The sequence below is a fragment of the Phoxinus phoxinus genome (genome assembly GCF_949152265.1).
Source record: "Phoxinus phoxinus genome assembly, chromosome: 14".
In the NCBI taxonomy this organism is placed as follows: domain Eukaryota; kingdom Metazoa; phylum Chordata; class Actinopteri; order Cypriniformes; family Leuciscidae; genus Phoxinus; species Phoxinus phoxinus.
The window spans coordinates 23579735-23605283 of record NC_136889.1 but is presented as its reverse complement, the minus strand read 5'-3'; the positions used below and the strand labels follow the sequence as shown (position 1 = coordinate 23605283).

At 36.8% G+C, this 25549-nt stretch overlaps 3 protein-coding genes across 6 annotated transcripts; 1 reads left to right on the top strand and 2 right to left on the bottom strand.

Annotated features, from left to right (window-relative positions):
• On the bottom strand, positions 1–11912 carry ankrd2 (ankyrin repeat domain 2 (stretch responsive muscle); the record flags this gene model as incomplete). Of its 2 annotated transcripts, XM_079635064.1 has the most annotated exons (11): positions 1–621; positions 711–809; positions 902–1000; positions 1100–1198; positions 1288–1386; positions 2339–2443; positions 2574–2693; positions 4538–4645; positions 4756–4815; positions 4914–5006; positions 11868–11912. In XM_079635064.1, 11 exons carry the CDS (start codon positions 11910–11912, stop codon positions 523–525), a joined length of 1026 nt encoding a protein of 341 aa, XP_079491190.1. In that variant the 3' UTR covers positions 1–522. The 2 variants fall into 2 exon arrangements, with proteins under 2 accessions (XP_079491190.1, XP_079491191.1); XM_079635065.1 differs by lacking the exon at positions 2339–2443.
• On the top strand, positions 6812–14747 carry st3gal7 (ST3 beta-galactoside alpha-2,3-sialyltransferase 7). Its single transcript, XM_079635063.1, has 7 exons — positions 6812–6950; positions 7082–7241; positions 7383–7503; positions 11873–12198; positions 12310–12496; positions 12773–12913; positions 13177–14747. Exons 2-7 carry the CDS (start codon positions 7108–7110, stop codon positions 13411–13413), a joined length of 1146 nt encoding a protein of 381 aa, XP_079491189.1. The 5' UTR covers positions 6812–6950; positions 7082–7107; the 3' UTR covers positions 13414–14747.
• hps1 (HPS1 biogenesis of lysosomal organelles complex 3 subunit 1) lies at positions 13657–24834 on the bottom strand. Of its 3 annotated transcripts, XM_079635062.1 has the most exons (19): positions 24634–24747; positions 24387–24539; positions 23998–24119; positions 23767–23901; positions 22984–23126; positions 22744–22852; positions 22503–22663; positions 22307–22406; positions 22160–22229; positions 21963–22018; positions 19099–19254; positions 18634–18813; positions 17517–17593; positions 17289–17420; positions 17151–17216; positions 16889–17033; positions 15941–16054; positions 15773–15855; positions 14771–14938 (listed from the first exon to the last, which is right to left on the bottom strand). In XM_079635062.1, exons 3-19 carry the CDS (start codon positions 24112–24114, stop codon positions 14776–14778), a joined length of 2007 nt encoding a protein of 668 aa, XP_079491188.1. In that variant the 5' UTR covers positions 24115–24119; positions 24387–24539; positions 24634–24747; the 3' UTR covers positions 14771–14775. The 3 variants fall into 3 exon arrangements, with proteins under 3 accessions (XP_079491187.1, XP_079491188.1, XP_079491186.1); XM_079635061.1 differs by lacking the exon at positions 24387–24539 and having other exon boundaries at positions 13657–14938; positions 24634–24834; XM_079635060.1 differs by lacking the exon at positions 24387–24539 and having other exon boundaries at positions 16889–17034; positions 17152–17216; positions 23998–24126; positions 24634–24750.
• Positions 24835–25549: the final 715 nt, after the last annotated feature.

Genomic DNA, 25549 nt, shown 5'->3' with positions numbered 1-25549 from the left:
GATATATATATATATATATAAAAGTGCTGTCAAATCGAGATTAATCGCATCTACACACTCACAAGCATACATACAGTATACATATACATACCGTATATATTTAACGTTAAATATAAAACGTTTTTTACTACTTTTTATGATCTGATCAAGGTAATGCAATGCCTTTTAAAATTAAAATAAATATAAGCCTCATTTCTTTATATAAACGAAGTCCTCATTCATTCAGTTTCTGGTCCCCATTGACTTCCATATTAGGGAAAAAATACTATAGAAGTCAATGGTGCCCCACAACCGTTTGGTTACCAACATTCTTCAAAATATCTTCCTTTGTGTTCAGCAGAAGAATGAAATTCATTCAGGTTTGGAGCAACATGAGGGTGAGAAAATGATGACAGAATTTTCATTTTTGGGAGAACTATCCCTTTAAAACAAAACAAATAGTTACTCAGGCAGAGGTGTTGTTCTCAGCCGTGCACCTGTTCACAGTGACTCTAATGAATCCAACGCGTCTCCATGTGTCCGTCAGGCTAGACCAACCTCCCTCATCTGTTCCAGTTTCTCCAGTGTCTCCTTAGTGTCAAACTGCCATTGCTTCACCTGTTCAGTGGCTGTAATGCCCTCCTGAAACAAACAAACAAAGTGCTTATATCCAGCTGTTAAATTGCATTATATTTGATCAGAATTTTTTTTCTCATCCAGCTTGATCTTACAGCGTTCTTGATCTGCATGTCGGCTCCAGCCAGAATGAGGAGTTTTACAATTTTATATCGATTCAATCTGACAGCATCATGTAGAGCTGTGTCTCCTTCCTTTAAAAGAGAAATGAAATGTTTAAACTGACTTTTAATTTGCATGATCCGTATGATTTGTGCGTTTTCCTCATGAATTATTCATCCGTTACCCAATCTTTGGCATTAATATTGATTCCACTGGCTAGAAGATGGTGCACCACTTCGCTGTGACCGGTCCGTGTGGCCACATGTAAAGGTGAGCTAAGCAGCTGTATGGGAGGGAGTAATACGATTTTACCATATTATACTTGCGACAGCTTATTTTTTAAACTGTACAGTATTTTTGTCTTCCAGTATAAAATGATTACTTTGTCTCTGACGTTGATATCAGCTCCCCTGTCCTGAAGAACTTTCAGCGCTGAGAGACTTCCACCTCTGCAAGCCCAATGTACAGCCCTGCAATCCAGCTAAACCACGGACAACACAAGCAAACTAACACAATCACAACACCATTGTAACAATGAACTGACTTAATAAACATTTATAATGATCTCACCCTGTCTTTAAAGTGGATATCAGCTTCTTTGTCCAGCAATTTTTCCACTATTTTAGCATGATTTCCCAGAGCAGCCTGATGGAGTGCGCTTTTTCTGAACTGAGACAAACAGTTGTGTGAGCAATGGAATCATCAGAGTCAGAGAAACAAAACTAAAACCATAGAATTAAAATGTGTTACTTGAATCAAAATACATGTTAACTGACATTTTTTTTTAGCTATAGTTGCCAATACAACATTTTAAAAAGTTGCTCCGACTACTTTGACACGTGTATATGGCATGAGAGAGGTAGGTCGTCACAATGAGCGAGAAAGGTTGACATGGATCACGCTAAATCTCCAACCTCTTGGGAATCACCGTTTTATAGTCAATAGTTGAGTGACATGACATGTAGCCAAGTATAGTGTCCCATACTCTAAATTTGTGCTCTGCATTTTATCCATTCAAGTGCACACACACAGCAGTGAGTTTTTGAACACATACACACACACACTCACAGTCAGTCACAGGACACACACACCTGGAGCAGTGAGCAGGCATTTTTGCTGCGGCGCCCGGGGAGCGATTGGGGGTTAGGTGCCCTGCTCAAGGGTATCTCAGTTGTGGGTAATGAAAGTGGAAGAGAGCACTGTTCATTCACTCCCCCCACCTACATTTCCTGCCGAATGAGACTCGAACCCGCAACCTTCGGGTTACAAGTCGACTCTCTAACCATTAGGCCACTCATTATATCCCTTAAAACTCATATTTGACCTCCACAATTACATATTTAAGTTTTTTTCCTGTGAAAAAAAATGTATTCAAGCCTTAAAATAGCTTGAATGTAACTCTACACCCTTGCTTCATTTAGTATATGCGGAACCATGAATATGCAAATTAGCTCCGCCTCCACTTATTCATACAGGCTCGTCTACAAGTCAATGTATCAGAATGATAATGCATTTTATGTATTGTTTTTTTGCACAAAAGCTTTGACTTAAATTAAAATGAAAGCTAATAAAAAAAAAACTATAATAGTAACACTGGAGAGTCATTTCAGACATTCAGCACCTCATCACAGGTGTTTGGATCTCCTCCATCTTCCAGAAACTTCTCAACTACCTCCATCTTTCCCTGAGCAGCTGCTTTTAAAAACTCCTCGGGTTCAATAAGTCCCTGACAAACACCAGAGACAAATTTCAATGGTTAAACACTAAAAAAAGACTAATACTTAAATAATACTTATATGCAACTTAAATGCACATGACAATAATAAAGACAAGAAAGACAGATGGGTTTCCCTCACCATAGGAACATCCATTATGCCTTCGGAAGCCGTGGCCTTGTTCTTGTTCTTCTTATTCTTCATACGCAGCTCAATAATATTCTCTGCACCCCCCAGATCAACGATCACACGCTCCTCGGCCTGTATGAAAAATCACTGACTGATCCTGGTCTGCACAGCACATGGAGTATTCTTACAATAAAATTGGCTCATATGGTTTTTAATTGACAGGATTGTGAAAATCTTGACAATCTGATATGAGATGCCAAATTTTGATATTATGAGTACAGCTTTCTGTGAATGTATATGAGTGTGAACCGGTGGAGGATTAACATGCTTGTACTTAATTTTTTACAGCATATGCCTCTTTTTTAGAGCAAGTAATAAAAAAGTTATACATAGGTTTTACGCCTTCAAAATAAATAACACAATAGTGTAGTTCTGGCATCCACCACCAGGGGCTGCTAAAGCCAACCAGCCAAAACCCTGACCCGCTGGTTCCATCTGGTTCTGGAACATATATCTCCAAAATACTAATGCACTCTGTTTCTTAGTTGTCCCAATTCAGAAGCCGGATCCATCGAAGGCTGTGAAGGTCGGACTGAGCGTTGTTAAATGAGACGGTCTAGCCTGCAGAGGATTGTTCTTGTCTCCTAGAAACTGTGACAGCTGCCATTAAAGAGTGGCTGTATTTATACGTTTGTACTCGACTTTTTTTCAAAGTTATATTAAACTGTCTGAAAACAAAGCGGTTCACAAACTGTCTAAATATGTTCACCATGTTCCATCTCTGTATATAAAAAAGTATAAACTATATATCGCATCTTAGAAAGATCTGTCAACATTTGAACTGCTTTATAGGTTGTTTTTTTTTTTTTACATTTGTATCATTAGATATTTGAGTAAGTTGAAACCCAATACTTACGTTTGAAAGTGTAATTAGGCAATTTCTCTACGAAAAAGGACGCATTTGAAAGAACGTTCAAATCGGGACAGCCTTCGTCGGCCTTCGAAGGATGCAGACTCTGAATAGGACGCAGCCATATATGGTGGCTTTGAGTTTGAAGCAAGTGAGTTTGATCAAGGTTGGAGATAAACTCTGGACAAAGTGGACTTTGAGAGCCAGAGTTGAGAACTCAAGGTCTATAATATCCTACAACCAACATAACTTCACATTTACACATTTGGCAGACGCTTTTATTCAAAGAGACTTTCACTGCATTCGAGCTATATATTTTGTTAAATTCATGCATTCCCTGGAAATCGATCCCATGACCTTGCCGTTGTTAATGCCATGTTTGACTCTTTGAGCTTCACATGAAGACTATAGGAAGGATAAATAACACGGCTGAATAAACAGAAATCGATCATCCGCAGGTGTGGACGATAATATAGTTATCATTATAGTCATAAAAAATAGGCAGGCATCTACACATTTCAGATAATATCAATGTTTTTTTTCCTTCTTAATGTTCAGTATTTTTATGCCCTCAAAGTATTTTTTTTATGATCTTTATTTTGTTTGGTTCAACACCCCTTATGAAAATTGTATGTCACAATGAAATCAGAATTGACAATTTGCATTAATTCTTAATATTGCAGTAAATCTTTCTCGTAATCTTTAATCAAAATAACTTCTCCCTCCCTCTTGCAGCACCATCTCTTCTCTGATGATGCGTTTACTGGCGTGAGGGCGGGACAACCTGTCACTCACAGGAGATCGACCAATAGCAAACCACAATCTAATCAATTCCCGATGGACAAAATCAAGTCCCAGTTTTATTTTTTTAATTGTTTTAATTGTTCGTTTCACTCATATATACCTCACAAAAGGGAAGAATTTTTTTTCATGTCGCTTCATTACGACTTTATTGGAGATATCGATCATTCTTCAAGTATCAAGTTTATCTCAGACTGGTACAATTTTCATATTTTCATAAACAGTCCAAATTTTGATCTCTGCTGCGATTTTGTTCCCCACTCACCTGAATGTTTGCAACTCTTTGATTGACACATTCATTTCCCTGTTCTGCCCCCACAGAAGGTTCATCCATGACCAAAATCCCCAACTTCCGTGCCCGAGCTTGACGCTTCTAAACAATTTCAATAGAGGACAAACACACCTTCTCAGACACATACTTTCCAGACTTAATACACATGAAATACATAGAAAATTACTAATTTCATTAGACTGTAGGCCTACCTTCTCCCGTTTATCAAGGGTTGCTCTTCTATCAACCTCAGCCGTCACCCATAGGATGCTCTTATCCATTATTAGGGGAAAAAAGTATAAAAAGAACTTAACACAAATCACAAACTTTCACAAATAATCGTGTAAAAATCCCGCCGTTAAGAGCAGACCTGCTGGACTGAGATCTGAACTGGTCTTATACAGTAGCTCACAGCAGGAATGTAAAGCCACGTCAGGCCCAGTGGGACAGCTGTGGACAGGAGCTGGATCACACACAAACACGCAACATGAGCTCACCGTTTGCTCGGTGCCGTCCACCTCGAGATGCCTGCCCTCTGCCACACTCTGGGAGTCCAGTTTTACAAGAATCACGACCCAATAAACACCCTGTTTTGGAGATTATGTTATTTATAAGTGGTTCATTAGAGTCAGGTGATACCTCATAAATGCCTCCTAGATTCAAAGAACGCCTGTTAACACACAATGTCCAATCACGGGGCGGCATTCTGGAACGTCCTGTTGGTTGTACATTCGCACGAATGCACACAAATGTCTTATGATTAAGTGTTTGTGATATGCAGTTTGTGTTTGAAGGAAGAACAGATGTAAATGGCTGTAAAGGTGAGATCAAGTTGAAATTTTCAATAAAACCAACATCATTTGACAAATAAAACAACTGAACCAAACATTGAGCAACAGCAAATAATCATGAAATCAAACAAACCATTAGAAGTATTTACACATAACAATGCAGTCATGCTGTCCGAGTCCTTCAACTGAACAGTCGTTAAATGTCAGGAGTCACCCCTAACTTAAATATGATTGAAATATGTATTGGAAAATAACTAAAAATTGACAATAACTGTTAAAATATCTGCATAAAACTAATTAAAAATAACAATTCTGCTAAGTTTACTAAATTTAGTAATTCCCCAGTACTTTCCCCAGGCTTTTTGCTATACTTTAAGCAGTAGCAGGTTTTTAAAAAAAAAATATTATAAAGCAAATAAAGATTTACTGCTGCAAATACTTAATAATATTTAATCTAATGCCTACAGATAATGTGTTTTTGGGGGATGCATTACATTTAATAAAAGTTCAATTAAAGGCCTACCGAAGTGCCTTGAAACACGCAGCATTATTCAATGTGTTGACGTAATTTCCACTAAAACAGGAAGACAGGGGCGGGACATATCGAACAGCTCCTCCCCTTTGTAGAAATAGCCAATAGTGTTTAGTTTATATCACAGCTCGGCTAGAGCCGTTGTTGAGCTCAGTAAAGCCGCAGTTTCCACCTAATCTCCTCCATGTCGACTATCGCTTAACAATATAGCATTCTGTGCAGAAACCAGACTTCATTCACCCCAATGGAAAGCATATTTACACTGTCTGAATCGTTCCCTATCCCCTATATAGTGCACTATGTGCCATTCACCAATTAGAAAATAGTAAATGTGACCAATTTTAGCTGCAGCTTCAGCGTCTATTTATAATGAAGGGGGCAAAATCATTGATCCATATTGGTGGAAGTGAGAGACTATGAGTTTTGAATGCTTTTATCTTCTGAATGCAAATTCTGTCATTGTTTAGGAGCACATATAACAGTAAGGATAACATATTGATGCTAAAAAGTAAACTTCATTTTTGATTTTATGTGGGCTTTAAAGATACCTTTTTACATTGTTACAAAATATTTCTATTTTAAATAAATGCTGTTCCTTTGAACTTTTTATTCATCAAAGAATCCCCAAAAATGCATCAGTTTCCACAAAAATATTAAGCAGCTCAACTGTTATCAACATTGATGATAATAATAATAATAATAAATGTTTCATGAGGAGGAAATCAGCATATTAGAATGATTTCTGAAGGATCATGTGACACTGAAGACTGGAGGAATGACTGTTAAATATTCAGCTTTGCCATCAATAACTGCATGCTGTCTAAATGACTTTTGAAATGCTGATGTTAGGTATGGTATCAAACATTTTCAAAAACGGCAGTGTGTGGCTGTTTAAACAGTAGATATACAATGCGAAGCCTCTCAGACAGGTGAATGATTAACTGTGAGGAGGGATCTGACTGAGACAAAACACACACAACACGGCAGCGCATGAAAGGGACAAAAGCGCAGCTCAAATTCAATACAACACAGACATGTTTCTATCTCTACACCTGAAAGAAGAAGACAGCACCTGAAATAAGAGGTGAGAAACAACATTTATAAAGGCATAAAGTAATTTAAATGTGCTGTGAATAAATGCTCTAGAGCATTGACTCTAAAGAACATGCAAGCAAAGTATGACTCCTGTTTTAATTCGTATTTCATAACTAACAGGCGTAGTTGGGGACTGACAGGATAAAATGGTGACACTGAAACACTTGAGTGTTAATGATAATGAAGAGGACAGCGTTCCTCTGTTACCGGAAGCCAGCAGCTCGGAGAGCCCAACCACCCAACACAACAGGGCAGAGTCCAGGGAGTCGTTCCTCAGCCGGTGGGTTTGCCCGAGATAAGCACGGTGACACCACGGAAACATGCTTCACTGGAGATTTAGAGACGCATTCCATTAAAACCAATGAAGAACACCTAGCATGAGCTTTTAAAACACCATAAGTCTGCTGTTTTATGATTTCAGGAGGAACAACTTAATTTTAAGCATTGTTCTGTTGTTGAGCTGTTACTCTGCACTTCTGGTTCCTGCGTATCTGCCAACGCCAGAGCCCACCCGGACTAATGACAGTTCTGCTGAAACTCTGGTACTGTAATTCACCGTTTCACCGTATGAAGCTAATGAGATGTGCGCCGATTTGTAGGATCTGTTACTTGACTTGCCCCTGGTTTCACAGACAAGACTTAAGTCTAGTCCCAGACTAAAATGTATGTTTGAGCTGTTTTAACTGAAAGCAACTTGCATTGACATATCTTAGAATATGTCAGTGCCATTGTTTTGTCTCAAGATGCACACCAGTAATTTTTTATTCTAAGGCACGTCTATAAAAGCTACTTAAATGTCCAAATTAAACTAAGGCCTAATCTTGGCTTGGTCTGTGAAACCAGGCCTATTCAACTGTGAGTTTACTACAGGCTTAATATGATTTAAATAATCCATGTGGAGAGTTCACATATAATTATTCAAACCCCACAAAAATTCTCTACAATTTTCAAAAATAAATAAACAAACCCCTTGATATTGTAAACATGTACATTCATTTAAAATAATTTAAATAATTATTATTTATATTGAAATGTTTATTTTAGGGATATAGATGATTATAGTGCTGTAATAATATTTCAGTAAATTATGAATCAATCAATAAATACATAAATCACAAATTTTGTCATATAAATACATATACACAAAGTTAAAAAGTTTGGGGTCGGTAAGATGTCTTTCTTTTTTTTTTTTAAAGAAGTCTTTAATGCTCATCAAAGCATTTATTTGATCTAAAATACATAGTAAATGTTGTGCAATATTAAAATACTTTTAAAATGTAATTCATTCCATTGATGGCATGCTGAATTTTCAGTCTTCATGTCACATGATCCATCAGACCCTTCATTCTAAAATTCTGATTTGGTTTGTGAGTTTTGCTGCTTAATATTTTCATGGAAACCATGACACATTTTTATTATTTGATGAATAGAAAGTTCAAAAGAACAGCATTTATTTGAAATATAATTTTTTCTAACATAAAAAAGTATTTACTATCAGTTTTTAGTCAATTAATCTCCTTATGTTTCAAAATATTCACACAGAAAACAGTTATTAGGGGCCAAGCACTGAAAGTGCGTAGGCACCTATTGTTTCTGTTCCCGTTCCTATTATTAGGGGCCAAGCACTGAAGGTGCGGGCACCTATTGTATCTGTTCCGGTTCTTCTTCTTCTTCTTTTTTTTCTTCCGACTGGGCGTCTATGACAGCCTATAGAACCGTTTGCGGGAAACTTATGAAAATTGGCACAGTGATAGAGGACAGCCTGACCTATCACCATAGCAAATTTGGAGTCTCCAACTCATTCCCTCTAGCGCCACCAGCTGTCCAAAGTTTCACTCATGTTTATGCTAATAACTTTTGAACCACAAGGGCTAGAAACAAAATTTTTCCTCTGATTCCTGAGCTCATGACGATTCGACTGCACCCTATGACGTCATTTTCCGTCATAATAGTTTTCCCGCCATTTTGAATTTTCCGAAAAACCTACTTTTTCGAACTCCTCCTAGGCCGTTGCTCCGAATTTCACGAAAAATGAACCAGATCATCTCCAGACCTTGTCGACCAAAAGCTATGGAATTCAAGTTGATTCGAATTACTGTTCTCGAATACCGCGCAAATAAATTTTACGTAGCGCTTGCGAAAACAGACGTAAGGCCGTATCTCCACAACGCTTAATCGGATTCAGACCAAATTTGGTAGATGTCATCACAAACATGACCTGAGGCTACATGCTGCGTTTCGGCACAGTGCCACCTACTGGTCCGGAGATATGAAAATTTGCTTATTTTACTTATAACTTCTGAACGGTTTGTCCAAAAATCATAAAAGTGGTCTCGATAGATTCAGGGCGTCATACTGAGTTGGCTGATATCCAATTTTCCCATATCGGCCATTTTGGCTGTCGGCCATTTTGAATGATGTGCTAAAATGCTGTATTTTATGAACGCATGAACGTATCGTTACGAAACTCAGTATGGGTCATCAGTACAACGCCCTAAAGGTACTCACAAATTTATGAGACAGCGCCACCTTTTGGTCAAAAGTTATAATGAAATTTCCAAAAATGCTAATAACTTTTGAATAAATTTGCCTATAGTAATGACACTGATCTCAATAGATTCCTTGGGTTATGCTGAAAACATAGATTCTCACCAAAATTGCACCAGATCATCTTCAGGCAGTGCCGACAAAAAGTTATGGAATTCAAGTTGATTCGCTTAACCGTTTTTGATAAACGCACAAACAAATTTTATGTAGCACTTGCGAAAATAGACGTAAGGCTGTATCTCCGCAACGCTTTATCGTATTCAGACCAAACTTGGCACATGTCATCAAAAGCATGACCTGAAGCTGCATGCAGCGTTTCGGCGCAGCGCCACCTACTGGTCCAGAAATATGAAAAATTGCTATTTTGGCTTATAACTTCTGAACGGTTTGTCCAAGAATCCTAAACGTGGTCTCGTTAGATTCAGGGCGTCATGCCGAGTCGACTGATATCCAATTTTTCCAGATCGGCCATTTTGTCTGTCGGCCATTTTGAATTATGTGCTAAAATGCTGTATTTTTTGAACACATGAACGAATTTTTACGAAACTCGGTATGAGTCATCAGTACAATGCCCTGAAGGAGCCTGAGAAGTTTCGAAACAGCGCCACCTAGTGGATATTTTTTTTTTTCAAATGCTTATAACTTTGGGTGTGGTCGACTTATTCTCACGGGAGTCATCTCCTTAGACTCCTGAATCGTTGCCGAGTCCAACGATATCAGACTTGCCAGGTTTCGGCATATGGTTTGTGCAGCGTTGTAATTTAGCGCTTAAAAAACATTTGGCGATATCTTCGAAACCGCTAGTCCGATCAAGACGAAACCACCGTCAGAAGTTTGGAAACATAGGTCGATAGCATTATGCCAATGCTCAAATCTCAAAATATTGATCGTAAGGGGTAGTAAAATTCAATCAAAGTCACGTGTCAGTCGTTTTTTACGTGTTTTTTTCACGTAAATGTCTATAACGTTGAATCTAATTGAGATATTTTCACCAAAATTGACACACAGATGCATGGGCTCAGTCTGAGGACACACACAAAAAACTGTGGGATTGAGCCTCTTGGTGGTGCTAAAACTAAACAAAACATGAAATTCCCATTGACTTCAATGCAGTTTAGTGATGTAAAATGCTATACTTAACGAATGCATTGCTGTAACATTATGAAACTCAGTATGTGCCATCAACACCATGTCTTGAAAGTACTCAACAGATTTAAAGACAGCGCCACCTTTTGGTCAAAAGTTATAATGAAATATCCAAAAATGCTAATAACTTTTGAATAAATTTGCCTATAGTAATGACACTGATCTCAATAGATTCCTTGGGTTATGCTGAAAACATAGATACCAATTTTGCCATAGTCAGCCAAACTTCCTGTCCGCCATCTTTATTTTCTTTTAAAACCTACTTTTTCGAACTCCTCCTAGACCGAACGTCCGATTTTCACCAAAATCGGATCGTGTCATCTCCAGACCGTGCCGAGTAAAAGTTATGGATTTCGTGTCGATAGACGAAACCGTTTTTATATACCGCAGCGGCAAAGTTGAGGCATGATGCCAAAATGACTATTCAGGCTTTATATCTGCAATGCCTTGACATATTGACACCAAACTTTGTATGTGTCGTCGTCACTTCACTCTGACCACATCACAACAGTTTTGTAACTGCGCCACCTATTGGTCGAAAGTGAAAATCTATTAAATCATATTTTTAAGTTAATGCATGTGATTTTTCAACCATTTTGCCAAAATTCATCTTTAAATGTCTTCAATTGCTCCTTGCTGCAGTTGATCTCTCACTCCCAGCCACTTTGGCACGTCTTGTCGTCTTGCTTGCGCTTGGCCCCGGTGATTGCTGCTTGCAGCTATATTTTTAAATTGTAATCATATTCACAATATTACGGTTTATACTTTATAAGTATATATGTTTTGATCAAACGAGAGAGCATACGAGACTTCAAAAACACTTTAAAAATAATTACTGAACCAAAAACTTAGTGCAGTGTGTGTGTGTGTCACATGATCCTTTAGAATCATCAGATCCTTCATTTTAATATTCTGATTTGGTCCTCGACATACATTATTATTATCAATGTTGAAAACAGTTGTGCTGCTTAACATTTCTGTGTAAACCATAATACAATTTATTTTTAATAAATAAAATTATTTCCTAATTTAATCTTAATTCCTTACAAACTTTTAAACAATTATAGTGTGTGATTTATTTGCTTATACACTACAATGTATAATAAGGTAGAAGGAACAACAAGTACAAACCGATATGCATCTCTGCTACTGCAATGAGTATTATTTTACACTTGTGTTGTGGTCAGGTGTCTGAAAGCTCATTTGTACACACCTCAGGCTCTGCTGAATCAGTCAGCGGCTCTGCTGTCTCGCTCATGTCGCAGTGGCTGGAGTGTGGAGAGGGTGATGACGCTGCCGACTCCTGCTGGGCTCCTGAAGATCCCTGTGTTCCTGGAGAATGGCACGCAGGACTGGGCACTGCCTCCTCCTCTGGGTCTGCAGGGAAGTGAGGAGATGGTGGCTCAGGCCCTGAAAGCTTTGCCTTATACTGGTGTGCCTACTGGGGCAGGGACCTGCAGGAGATGCGTGGTGGTCGGAAGCGGTGGCATTTTACGTGGAAAAAATCTTGGACCTCATATAGACCAATACAACATCATCATTAGGTTAGTTAATTAACAAACACATATGGGTGAGGTGTTACGGTGTCAATGATGCATACTAACTTTCCTGAACTAATTGTGTCGACATTAATATTTTACTCTTCATACTTACAGAGTGAACAATGCTCCAGTGTTTGGATTTGAGAGAGACGCTGGCTCTAGAACTACCATCCGGCTCATTTATCCAGAAGGGGCTCCGTCCCTGTCACAAGAATACGAGAATACTGAAATGGTGGCTTTGGTTGCGTTCAAGAGCTTGGATATAGCATGGCTCATCTCTGTAGTAACCAAGGAACCTTTGGTGAGTAACGTTAAAAGGTTTTCAGGAGGGACATTCTCATTCTAGAGAGCATTTTGTTGGACAAAGATTTGTATACGCCTTTGAGTGCAGGACGAGTCATCAATTTTTGTGAAAGAGAGGGACTGTGAATATTAAATGTTTTGTTAATCTCTTAGGTGTGCTATAGCCTAAAGATAACAGAAATGGCCTAAAAAAAACTAAAATAGGAATATGGCCTAATTGTTTACATGAACAGTGTGCTCCAAGGAGTCAATGTCTGTCCCTGTCTTTTTGAAGAGTTGGTGGTCTAAATTGTGGTTCTGGAAGCATGTAATAGACACGATACCTCTTCAACCAGAAAATGTTCGCATCCTGAATCCTGAAATCATGTACAGGACAGGACAAGTGCTGCAAACCTACGCAGAGCAACACAAAAAGGTCAGAACTGAGATACTTTTTCAATTGTGCAAACTCAAAACTTTTACTTCTCCTGGCTTTGAATTAAAAAGGTTCCTAATTAGATTGTTGCTCCTAAAACATAAACACACGCACACACTGTGTGTTTTGAAGTTCTGTTCAAAAGTTTGGGGTCTGTAAGATTGTTGGGGTCTGTAACTGTTGTTATTGTGGAACAAGACTCCTACTAAATGTTCTGCCACTAGCATTGTTAACTGAAGTCAGTTTTATATTTTGTTTGTTAGATGGTGCCGACCCTGGGTATAACGGCAATAGTTCTGGCCCTGCAGGTGTGTGATGAGGTGAGTTTAGCTGGATTTGGTTACGACCTTCAGCACCCTGGAGCTCTGCTGCACTACTATGGGTCTCTCCGCATGGACGCCATGAGGGCACAGGTGGTTCACGATGTCAGCGCTGAGACCATCTTACTGCAGGAGCTGGTTAAAGCCGGAGCGGTGCGAGACCTCACGGGGGCACTGTGATGACGGCAGAGACTCTGAAACAGCTACAGTACATGTAGAAGTTCAAACGCATGACAAACAACAGAAACAGACCTGCTGGAAGACAATAGGATCGATCTTATAAAATTCAGGGCAAAATGTACTAAATTGTGTAATTTTGGGGTGAAATACGACAGACGTTAGCCAGTAACATAATATACAAACAAATGCATTTAAAATAAGTGAAAATGACTACTAAAATTAAAACCAAAGCTACTATAAAACACATTTAAATATAGCTTTATTAAAGATGACAAAAGATTTATTCAGATAAATTATTATTTCATATGTATTTATCTTGGAAAACTGATTACATAGTGTAAAAACATTTTTTAACAGAACATTACATACATCCAAACAATACTGTGTTCAAATATAAATGACAGATTCGTGTTTGGGTGTGATAATCGGTCCTGTAAAATATCACATTATATTTTTTAAACATAAAGCAGTGGGTTAAAAACAACACACTTTCCTTATCAATGTACTTCGTCTTTAGCGAATCTTTAGTTATCTCTGAACTAAAATTTAAATAGGGAATATTTTGTTGCAACACATTCATGGTCATTAATTACAGTTCAAAAAGTGCAGACATAATGGAAGGAGAGAAATCATCTGCTACTTGATGGCAGGATAAATAAACTGTTATTCTCCTTTTTAAGAATTAGATTTGTGCATTTCAGCTTTAACTTTACAACCATTTGTTGTTGTTTTTTTTGTAATGTACAAAATTTACTAAATGACAAATTTGTTGATTCATTAAAGGTAGGGTTGGCAATTTCAGAGAGGTTAGCAATAGCAAGCTGGCTTTGAACGCATGAGATCCCACCCTCCCTTCAAAGCATCTCCAAAGCAAATTAATAATTGATTATCTTTATAACGGAACTAAATGAACACTGAACTAACTTCAGCTAAACAATGACACTATTTTCTTCAAGAGCTGCAGTACAGCCGAAATCTTTCACTGAATCATTTTCCTGTTATCACTGTAAAGCTGCTTTGAAACAATCTGTATTGTATAAAGCACTATATAAATAAAAGTGACTTGACTTTAAAGAAAAGTGTGTTTCCTATAATATTTGGTCCTGGTTTCACAAAAATTGTTAAATAACAGACACATTTTTGCATTACGAGCACCTTAAGAATGTGTGTTTCTCACTGTGCACTTGCACCCTACATTCAGTTCATTAGAAGCACAAGAAATGCAATGTTTAGTTTCCCGGCACAATATTTTCTGCAGTTACCTGAACTGAAATAAGCAGTACTTGCGCAGAAATAGATTATAGCTCATGCAGCAACAGAAGAAAGAGAGCACGGCCGCATGGCCTCGGAGGACCGTGTTGGTCACAGGAGCGGGATACGGGTGGGCTCCCACAGCTTGCGGGCCAGCTGACTGCAGTGCTGAAGAATATATTCATTGGGGATTACACCCAGATGCACAGTCAGCAGTTCATAACACTTCACCACTTCATTCTGATGTCTTTTGCTGTAATACCGCAGCAGTTTCCTATGACACAGTCAGAACAGAATAGACATGTGTTAAAGAAAGTTCAGCTTCCTATGATCTAGAAACCATCAAAAACACTGTAGCATCTGCCTACTAACAACCACTGAGAACTCAACAGCAACCTCTAGCAGAGTCCATTTCCGTACATGGCTACTTTTAAATAGAATAATTATGTACAATAACCTTCAAACTGACCCATTTTAAAATGCCCCTATTATACTATTTTAAAGATTCCTAATTTTATTTTTGAGGTCTCCTACAATAGGTTTACAAGCATCCAAGGTAAAAACCACTTGAATTTTCTCATAGTATTAAATTGCAGCTTCACATCTTTTATTAAAGTGGGTGAAATGGTTCAATAAAGGATCCGGACTCTCTAAACCTTTCCTTTCTGCAAGCCTACTCTGAATTTCAGCTCCAAATCTTCCTCAGCACAATACGAACCAATCTCTTCCAGGCCTCAGATACAACAACAGTGTTTGAGGACGAGCCAAACTAGACGTTGTCCGTGGCAGCCGATGAAGACCGTAGGGTGGCATCACGCTAATCTGTTACAAACCTACACAGGTTCATGCAGGAAGTGAGACTGGAATTGCAGTTCAGAATCAGTTCTTTCTTTTAGGAGACAATAACTCCATTTATCGTGCACTTTGATCTTTGTGGCTTTCCAGACCTTTTACATTCACAAACAGCTATACTACACACTGTATGAAAGGTAATATCTAAAAGAGCAGAATAGGGGCACTTTAAACTCTTAGTCAAGGTGTTGTCAAATCATTCTGAATCATAAATATGCTTCAAACTGCAAGTGATGTCCTAGTTGCTATGTCTTACTTATAATAATCACAGGTGAGCATTCCTATTGGAGCGGTGTCATCTGGGAAACTGGGTATGTCTATCACCTCCAGTTTGTAACCCTGTCAAAACAACATTTAAACCTGATCAGCACATATACCTTTCATTATATGTATTATAGTAAAGAAGATGCAAGCTAATATTTACCGTTTCATTTTCAAACCACAAAAAGTAACAGTAGAAATAATCTCCATCTCGGAGTGTGACGGTGGCGTAACCCTTGTGTAGGTATCGCCGTGTTGTTGCCACAAGACTCCAAACCTGCACAGATTCATGATGAGAATAGCATATCATCAGGAGCTAATGAAAAATATACAGTATTGTTATATAATATACAGTCAAGTTTAGGATTGTAAGATTCGATTAAAAATACAGCAAAAAAGAAAATAAATACTATGAAATATTTTAACAAATAACTTTTTTAAAATGTCATTTATTCCGGTGGATGGCAAAGCTGAATTTTCAGAATCATTACTCCAGTATTTAGTCACATGATATTTCAGAAATCATTCTAATATGCTGATTTGCTGCTCAAGAAATATTTCCTATTATTATTATTATATATTACCGGTAATATAAATATTTTATGGATTCTTTAATGAATAGAAAGTTCAAAAGAACAGTTATTTTAAATAGAAATATTTTGTAACATTATAAATGACTTTACTGTCAGTGATCAATTTAATGTGTAACATAAAAGTATACATTTAAAAAAAACTTTTGAATGGAAGTGTATTAAAAAACTTATTAAAACTTATTTAAAAAATTCCTTAAAAGGGTAAGTAAACAGATTTATATATATATATACTTATATTTAGGAGTGTGTGTGATATATATATATATATATATATATATATATATATATATATATAAATAAAACATTTGTTTTTATTCTACCTATATTATTTAATTTTGATTTTATGAAATATTTTTCAGCTTTTCAACAACATTCTGTATCTCTACTGAAGAATATTTAATCAATTTAATTTCTATGTACTGATATAACAATACATAGAAACAAACAGCTACATTTACTTATACAAAAACATTTCACGATTTGATACAGTGCATTATGGGCTAGACACACAAAAACACCTTGTCCTTTATGAAGTCAGCTAGAGGTCCCTTTCCGAGCTCAGAAACGGTGCGGTCCGTCACATTTAGGGAAGGCGCTATCATTTGACCACTTGAGCGATCCACGTAGATAAAGTGGACGAGACCAGGAAACTCTTCCAGGTATGTGAGAGGAGAGCATGGTTAAAGTCTATCACAATGTCACAACAGAAGAAGATTGAATGCCTTCCTGGCAACTACTGATCTCGTCAAACCAAAAGACTCAATGTTAACAAAAGGATATGACACCATTGTGATATTTCTTTTGCTTTTCACCAGCAGAAAATCCTTCCAGTCCATCAACTTCTCTCTGCAACAAATGTGAAAGACAGTTAAAAGTGACTCAAAATGAGTACTATTAGAAGTATCTGTTCATACATACTGGACCATGTTCAGAGCTCGTGCTTGCAGATGAGGAGCCAATCGCTGACTGCTGCCCATGCACTCAGCTGCAAAAAACTGCCTGTACACACTACACAACTGAGTCTTCATGTTTCGACAAGAGGGCAGCAAACTGCAACAACACATAAAACGTCAAATGAGTGAATTAAGCCACATCCAATACAGAAAAGACAGTTTTCAGTTTGTTAATAACAAAAACAGCACTCACTCCCTTGTGAATCCAGATCCAGATCTGGTGAAGGCCTTGCTCTTAAAATCTGTCCACACATTTTGAAGATGGGAAGTCTGAACACATAAAACAAATATGCTATTATAGCGACAACATTCCACTGACTAATTCTGGTCAATGAATTTTCAAGACCTTTCCAGTTGATCTTGGTTACTGGATACAAATCTTCAAAATATGTATTTCTTGTATATGTATACAATTTCTTTGTCTTTTTTTATATGTGAGGTGGCAATTATTGAAATTGATCGATTTAAATGAATTTAAATATACATTTTAGTGTACAAATGTCTCCAGTAGGACACAAAAAAAGAGATTAAATTTCAATATGACACAACAATGAATAAATTGCTCAAAGAACAATATTCTAATCAATGTTGTATTTTAGACAGCAAATACTTTTACTTTGTTACAAATAAAAAATATATTTCAAAGAAATTCTTTCTACGGTACTCATAGAATCAACAAGTATCACTGTTTCCACAAAAATATTAAGCAGCACAACTGTTTTCAACATTGATAATAATAATAAATGTTTCTTGAGCAGCAAATCAGCATATTAGAAGGATTTCTGAAGGATAATGTGACACTGAAGACTGGAGTAATGATGCTGAAAATTCAGCTTTGCCATCACAGCAATAAATTGCTTTTTAAAATAAATTCAAATAAATTTGTAATAATATTTCACAATATTACTGTTTTGACTGTATTTTTTATTAAATAAATACAGCCTTGGTAAGTGTAAGAGACTTCTTTCAAATACATCATATCAATCCCAAACTTTTGAATGGTAGTGTAACAAAAAAAAACATATTCAGCTTTTATATTTATTTTATAATGATTAAAATTATAAAGCAATTTAAAGTGTAGTTAAAGAACATGTTTTCGTTTTAATGAATGGTGTTTTAATAAATAATAATAATAATAATTTTAGCAAAAGATTGTTAATAAATGAACCATTAATGCAATTATTCAGAATTGAGATCTGATGCAGAATCATTGAGTCCCTCATGAGTCCTAATGAAAGCACGTTGTAAAGTGGATCTGACAGTGTGCAAAGGATTGAGAGTGTGTGCTCGGGTCGGTTGTCCACACGGACCTGAATGTCCATGCTGGCCCAGGCTTTGACTAACTTCTCCAGTCTGCCCCGCTGCTCCTGGACAGAGGGCTGACCCCGTGTGGCCGCGGGCCCTTCATGCCCCTCACACAACCTCTTCTCCAGCTTCACAAACGCTTCCAGAAAGTAGTAAACAGATATTGCCACATGACTGTTGGGGATCTATTGAGAAGCAAGAAAAATTAGCTGGGAAATTTACATGTTTGTTTAAAACCTACATGATATGTAGAATAAATCATACCTTATTCAGTATGATTTGAGAATGATCATCTTGTGCTTCAATGGAAGCAAAATCATTGTCTATACAAATGTGCTTATTTGAAAAGAGTAGAATAAATATGTCTAATAATGTATAAATATGACTAATTGAGGAAGATGCAATGTAACTTTTCTTTGCTTTAGAGGTCTGATAATATACAGAATGCATGATATTCAGAAAGACTTCACCTTGGTGAGCAACACTAGTGTGATTCCAGGCCAGAGAGACAGGCAATACATGGAGTGAGGCATCATGGGACACTCTTTGGCTTCCAGGAATACTCTGAATGGGGCTGAGGGGTCAGGGGTTGGAACTTCAAGAGTTTTCAGACTGTCCTCAGCCATCTAAAATCATAAGAATATGCAGAAAAACCCCTCTATAAATACACATTTTACATCATACACTACTGTTCAAAAGTTTGGAGTCAGTAAGCTTTATGTTATTAAAAGAAGATCATTATGTTCACCAAAAATACAGTAAAAACAGTAACAGTGTGCAAATATTACAATTTAAAACAACTGTTTTCTATTTGAATATATTTTAAAATGCTATTTGCTGTGATGCAAATGCAAATTTTCAGCATCATTACTCCAGTCTTCAGTGTCACGTGATCCTTCAGAAATCATTTGAATATGCTGATTTGGTGTAGGGATGCTCCGATCCACCTTTTTTGTTTCCGATACCGATTCCGATACCTGCAATTCAATATCGGCCGATACCGAGTACCGATCCGATACCAGGGCAGTTTTTTTTTAATCAAGTAGAATTTCTATAACTATGTGTGTTGAACTGATAATCACTCTTTTGTGTGTTAAACACAATCTACTTAATACAGACAACTTCATTACAAAGAAAAACAACAAATCAAAAAAAATATGACCATAATCTATGACAAAAAATGCTATTATAAACTAGAATAGTGGATAATTAAGCAGTAAAATTTAGTCTAGAAAAATCACAAGTGCTCAATAATTGTATTAAATCTGAACATGAAAAAACATTTAGTGGGGAACAAATATGAGAATAAGTGTAACACTAAATCTGGTAAAACGTTACACATTGCTCTTTGTATTGTTGTAAAATACATTCATAAAAAACAAGATAACAAAAATCAAAAAGATTAATTATTTTATAGCCTACTATAAAATTGAGACATGTTTTAAATGTATAGCACAGCGGTTTAATGAGGCAGCAACATGATGGATAGTACAGAACTATACAGAACAGTCGCTGTATTGATATGAAAAGCGGCACACAGCGCTTATGCGCATCGCGAGCGCAGAATGATGCGCTTGAAGCAACGCGAGTCACAGCGCGCAGCGCGTCGAGTCCACATTGAAGATTTCAAAGCACGAAGGAAAGACATATTGATGCGTAGAGTATTATACAGTATCTATCTAATCAATAGTTTATTTATTATTTTCTTTTAACAGTTTTAAATGTCATTTACTGTGCGCGTGAAGAACAGTTAGCTGCTATAGTGCTCTGACCCTACTCCAGTGTTGTGAGAGACAGACACCCGGTAGAAAGTAGTTAAGGTACAGCAATAAAGTCCAGCAAGATAAAGTTGTTTAATGCAAAACCATAGACCTTTATCTACAGATCAAGTATAATTAAAATTGAATCATCTTGGATAGATTTTTTCATCGTGTTGACTCGTAACCGAACGCGACGCTGTTTGATGCTGAATGGAGAATGACTGACAGCCGCAGCGGAGGGAAAAGTGTACGTGATCTTGAATTTAATGACTTAAATATTAATTTATATCTCACATTATACTATATAATGGCTTCAGAACACTTATAATATAGTGCACGACAACTTTATGGTGCTTTATAATGTTTTTGTGCCTTTTGTGGGGCTTAACAATAGCACAGAATAGTATACGCACAATATCGGATTTGGATCGGCCTCGTCTGACCGATACCCGATCCAGCAAAAATGTCAGTATCGGAGCCGATACCGATACTGAATATCGGATCGGTGCATCCCTAATTTGGTGCTCAATAAACATTTATTATTATCAAAGTTGAAAACAATTGTGCTGCTTAATATATATATAATATATATATATATATTGTGGAAACTTTTCAGGATTCTTTGATAAATAGAAAGACAGTTTTAAAGGTGCAGTATGTAACTTGTTCAGTCTACTAAAGCTATATATAATATAATATACCATAATATGTTTGCATATATTGAGGAAACATGCTAAGTTCACATACTCGTTTCTCTGAAAAAACTTCTACAACCAGTTATTTTACTTTGAAATGTGCGTTTCCAGGCTGGAATGTTTGTTATTGTTTTGGTCTGTGATACTGCACGTTGCCAATTTTCATTGTCCATTGTGCTCGTTCTTGTTGTGTGTGCTCAAACTGGCAACCCGTATTCAAATTTTGAATTTGACTGCAGTACCTATTTCGACCACTAGTTGTCATTCTTACATACTGCACCTTTAAGGGGTAAAAATATTATATATGGCTGGGGAACACACACACACACGTTTACCGGTATATTTTAAATATTATAGTTTATTTATATTTTATAAAATGTATTATTATCCTTTTGACAACATTATCTTACTTAAACATCCTTTAGATATCATTCTAATATTCTGATTTGGTGCTCAAGAAACATTTTTATTCAACAAATTATTATTATTATTAGTAGTACTTGAAAAGGGTTGTGCTGCCTAATGAAATGTGTAAAGTTTAAAGAACAGCATTTATTTAAAATAGAAATCTTTTCTAACACTATGAATGCCTTTACTCTAATTTTAAGTAATTTTAATGAATTAAAGTATCAAATTCTGGCAAAAAAATATTTAAAGTCCCCCTGTAGTCAATACTTTTAGCCCTAAAACATATTTAAACATTTTTCCAGTGCATATGTATTCCTGAAAAATTATTCATGCCTTAAAATAGCTCGAATGTAACTCTACACCCTTGCTTTATTTACTATGAGCAGATCCATGAATTTACAAATGAGATCATATTACATTAGATCATAGTACTTTTAGGGCAGCAGAGATGGACAGGAACAGATAGCTCACCTGAACATCAGGATCTACAAACTGGAAGACAGGAGGACTGTCACCTCGTGGTCGGACTACGCATTAAAAACACAAATAAGCAAGCTTGTATTTATACAACACTTACCACTTTTGGTGCATTTCCAAATTTTAGCGAACATGTCTGAATGTCATTGCATTACACACAAAGTCTACGAAAGTCTACTCATTTCTATCACCTGATTCCCGTTCAGGAGGAGAGGGCTCTGGGGTGTAGAATACATCAGGAACTGAACTGCTCTCACACTCCTAAATATACAGACAATACTGTCAGGGCACAATGCAAAATAAAACACAAGCGATATCAAAAAGAAGACATATCAGACCTCAGGAGTGTCATCTTGGTCGATTTTGCTGGGGTAGAGATCCTGCACAAGGATGATCAGAGCCAGGAGATCAGAGGGGTTTAGACTGCTGGCATTTCGACTGCACCAAAAAAAAGTTAGAAATCTGAGATTATTTCAAAGTTCTCTGTTTATTTTGCGGTCAAAACATCATGTTCTCCAGCAGCGTTTGCTGTACCTGGAGTAGAAGGCCAGCAGTTTGGTGTGCACCAGTATGAAAGCGTGCTGCACCTCCTCGCCTGCTCTATCGATGTTACTGTTGATCTGCTGCACCAGCCGACGCTCCAGGAACTCGATGCACTGCTCGCAAAGGGTCGGGTGGATCAACCTTTCCACCGCCTGAACACACAGAGAACTCGTCATGTGTGGACTAAAACTAAACCTAGCATACAACTAATAAAAACAGCACTTGCACACACCTCCACTAAAAAGCTTTGGTCGTGCTCTCGTAAGCGGCTGTACGTTTCCAGGAGGCTTTGTAGCTTCTTCCATAACCGGATCCTTTGCTCTGTCTCTTGAGGGCGCAATCTGACAAATCAATTTGAATATATGAAAGAGTCCGTTAAAAAGCAAAGTGAAGTGAAATGCAATGATACTAGTAATACTAATCTATAATATGAAATATGTTGATGTGATGTTGAACAAAGTGCAGTTCTCACTCTTTCCTCAAGAGGGCCCCGCTGAGCGTCACCATCCCAAACATGATTTCTGTGAGTTTCTTCATCACATAGATCTTTCTCTTCAAATCCTCTTCGGTCTCATCTCCATCTCCATTCACAGCGATGTATAGACATTCCTCAAACTGATAGAATGATAGAAAGCACAAGTGTCATGTTGGTGGCAGATGTGGCATGAGTACTGGAAAAATACATAGATTTTTTTTTTTTTTTGAAAGACGGCTTATATGTTATGTTCATACTGATACTCAAGAAAGGTGACTTTGAACGTGGTATGGTTGTTGGTGAGAATTTCAGAAACTGCTGAGCTACTGGGATTTTCACACATAACAATATCTAGGGTTTACAGAGAATGATCAGAAAAAGAGAAGATATTCAGCGAGAGGTAGTTTTGTGGCAGAGGAGACTGGTCAGAGTGGTTCGAGCTGATAGAAAGGCAACGGTAACTCGAATAGAGTCTGCTTTAATGTCGCTATTTTTTACTGTTAAAAAACTATTGTCACATTAACCTGACAAGAGAGATTTTCTTCACACACAGTATGAGTTGAAGTCTGATTTGTTTTTCTGTCCCCTTTTGATAGACAGGATATAATCCGCCCTGATCATCGTCTGTTTATAAACAATAATGGCTTTTAATTTTTGGCCAATACATAGGTGCATCCCTCAAAACATCTATATTAAAATATATAAAACATTATATTTAACAACATTTATTTATTAGTGTTAGATCAGATGATACAGTACATTAATTCTGCTGTGGATTACCTGATGCAGAACATAGATATGATTGTTTTCTGTGTTGAAGGAGGTGTAATTGTCCCCGAGTCGGTCCACCATGGTGCTACAGGAGATGATGATGGGTGCGAACAGAGTGTTGATGCTGTCTTCAAAAGCGGGGAGCTAAGAACACATCAAAAATAATAATATTAATAATGTCGCATGCACGTATATTAAAATGTTATTTAACATAAAATGTCAAACAGCATTAATTCTCACTCGTTCTCCTTCCTCCTGGGAAACCACATACTGATCCTGAATCCGCTGCTCGAACTCCTTGTCAGTCCAGTAGAATAAAACCTCTGCGCTCTCGTTGGCCACCAGTAGACACTTCATTTTACCTGAACACGAATGCAGTTATTAGAAGATTAGTTCATAATATTATTCACATTGTGGATAACTCTAACATGGCTTCATATAAATCTAAGTCTTACATAAACCTCTTAATGTAGTCAAGAAAATCATAATTTACAGTCCTAATTATTTGTTATTACAACAAAACAGGGCCCGTGTGACTTCTAATGGGATAAACGCTTCTGTAAGACACTAAAAATAACTCAAAGACAATCTTTAAGAAATAATAATGAAAAAAAAAAAATATTGCTCACCATATGCAGATTCCTTAAACTGTTCAGTAATTGTTCAAATACAATACAATAAAATATAATAGAATGCAAACAAGTTAACGACTACACAACACCCAATAGGATGACACTCATGTGCAGCAGAAGACAAAACCTCTCAGTTCCTCCAGAATGAAACTAGTGGTGACTAACGTTAATCACAAAAACATAAAGTTCAAGTAAAGTTGCACTGAACTTCTAACTGGTTTAAGTATCAACAAAGTAAACTTACTATTTTAGGTGTTCGCATCTAAGAGTATCATAGCGCCCGAAATCCTGAGCCAGTTCAATACTCACAGCACAACAAACAGTTTGACAGATTAAACTAAACTGCAGCAGCGCTTCCGTGATGTGTGTGTGTGTGCGCGCTCGAGTCACGTGATTCGATGATCACCAGCGAGCGCGCGTCACGTCTGGAATTCAGATCATGTGCGGCGGATCTGCAGCGCGTGATTCCTTTATTGCTCATTCATTTAATGAACTCATTCATACTCACTCACATACTCTTTCTTTCTTTCTTTCTTTCTTTCTTTCTTTCTTTCTTTCTTTCTTTCTTTCTTTCTTTCTTTCTTTCTTTCTTTCTTTCTTTCTTAGTTAGTTAAAATACCACCATTTAAAATAATTAAATATTATTAATTAAATAATTAAATATTCATATTTAATTAAATATTAATCAAAGTGGTTAAAAACATGACTGACTCATGACTGAATGATTCTGTAATCAAAAATACAATTTAAACAATTTATATAGGCTACATATATAAAGCCTCACTCAAAAAATGCAGGGTTGTTTTAATCCAATTTTGGTTCAAATATGGACAAACCCAGCCGTTGGGTTAAATTTTTTAATTACATTTTTAACCTAACGTTTAGGTTTGTCCATATTTGTCCCAAAATGAAACAACACAGCATTTTTTTAGAGTGTAGATCTTCCCATTTTGTTTTAGCGACTCCAAAACGGTTATGCTACAGACACACATGAAATTGGTTGGTTTAACTCAAAAAAAGTAAGTTAAGTTTGCCTTATTTTTTTGGTTTAATAAATTTAAACTCAAAATGTTATGTTATCTGCACATTAATTATCTAAGATCTTTCTTTCTTTCTTTCTTTCTTTCTTTCTTTCTTTCTTTCTTTCTTTCTTTCTTTCT

What these genes read in the sequence shown, in the direction of transcription:
- st3gal7 (XM_079635063.1), top strand. Translation starts at nt 7,108, where the DNA reads ATGGTGACACTGAAACACTTGAGTGTTAATGATAATGAAGAGGACAGC. An exon ending in AGGGAGTCGTTCCTCAGCCG is followed by an intron (nt 7,242 to 7,382) that starts GTGGGTTTGCCC and finishes TTATGATTTCAG; the next exon opens with GAGGAACAACTTAATTTTAA. An exon ending in ACGCAGAGCAACACAAAAAG is followed by an intron (nt 12,914 to 13,176) that starts GTCAGAACTGAG and finishes TTTGTTTGTTAG; the next exon opens with ATGGTGCCGACCCTGGGTAT.
- hps1 (XM_079635060.1), bottom strand. An exon ending in CTGCTGGCCTTCTACTCCAG is followed by an intron (nt 22,407 to 22,502) that starts GTACAGCAAACG and finishes TTTTTGGTGCAG; the next exon opens with TCGAAATGCCAGCAGTCTAA. An exon ending in CGAGCTCTGAACATGGTCCA is followed by an intron (nt 17,217 to 17,288) that starts GTATGTATGAAC and finishes CATTTGTTGCAG; the next exon opens with AGAGAAGTTGATGGACTGGA.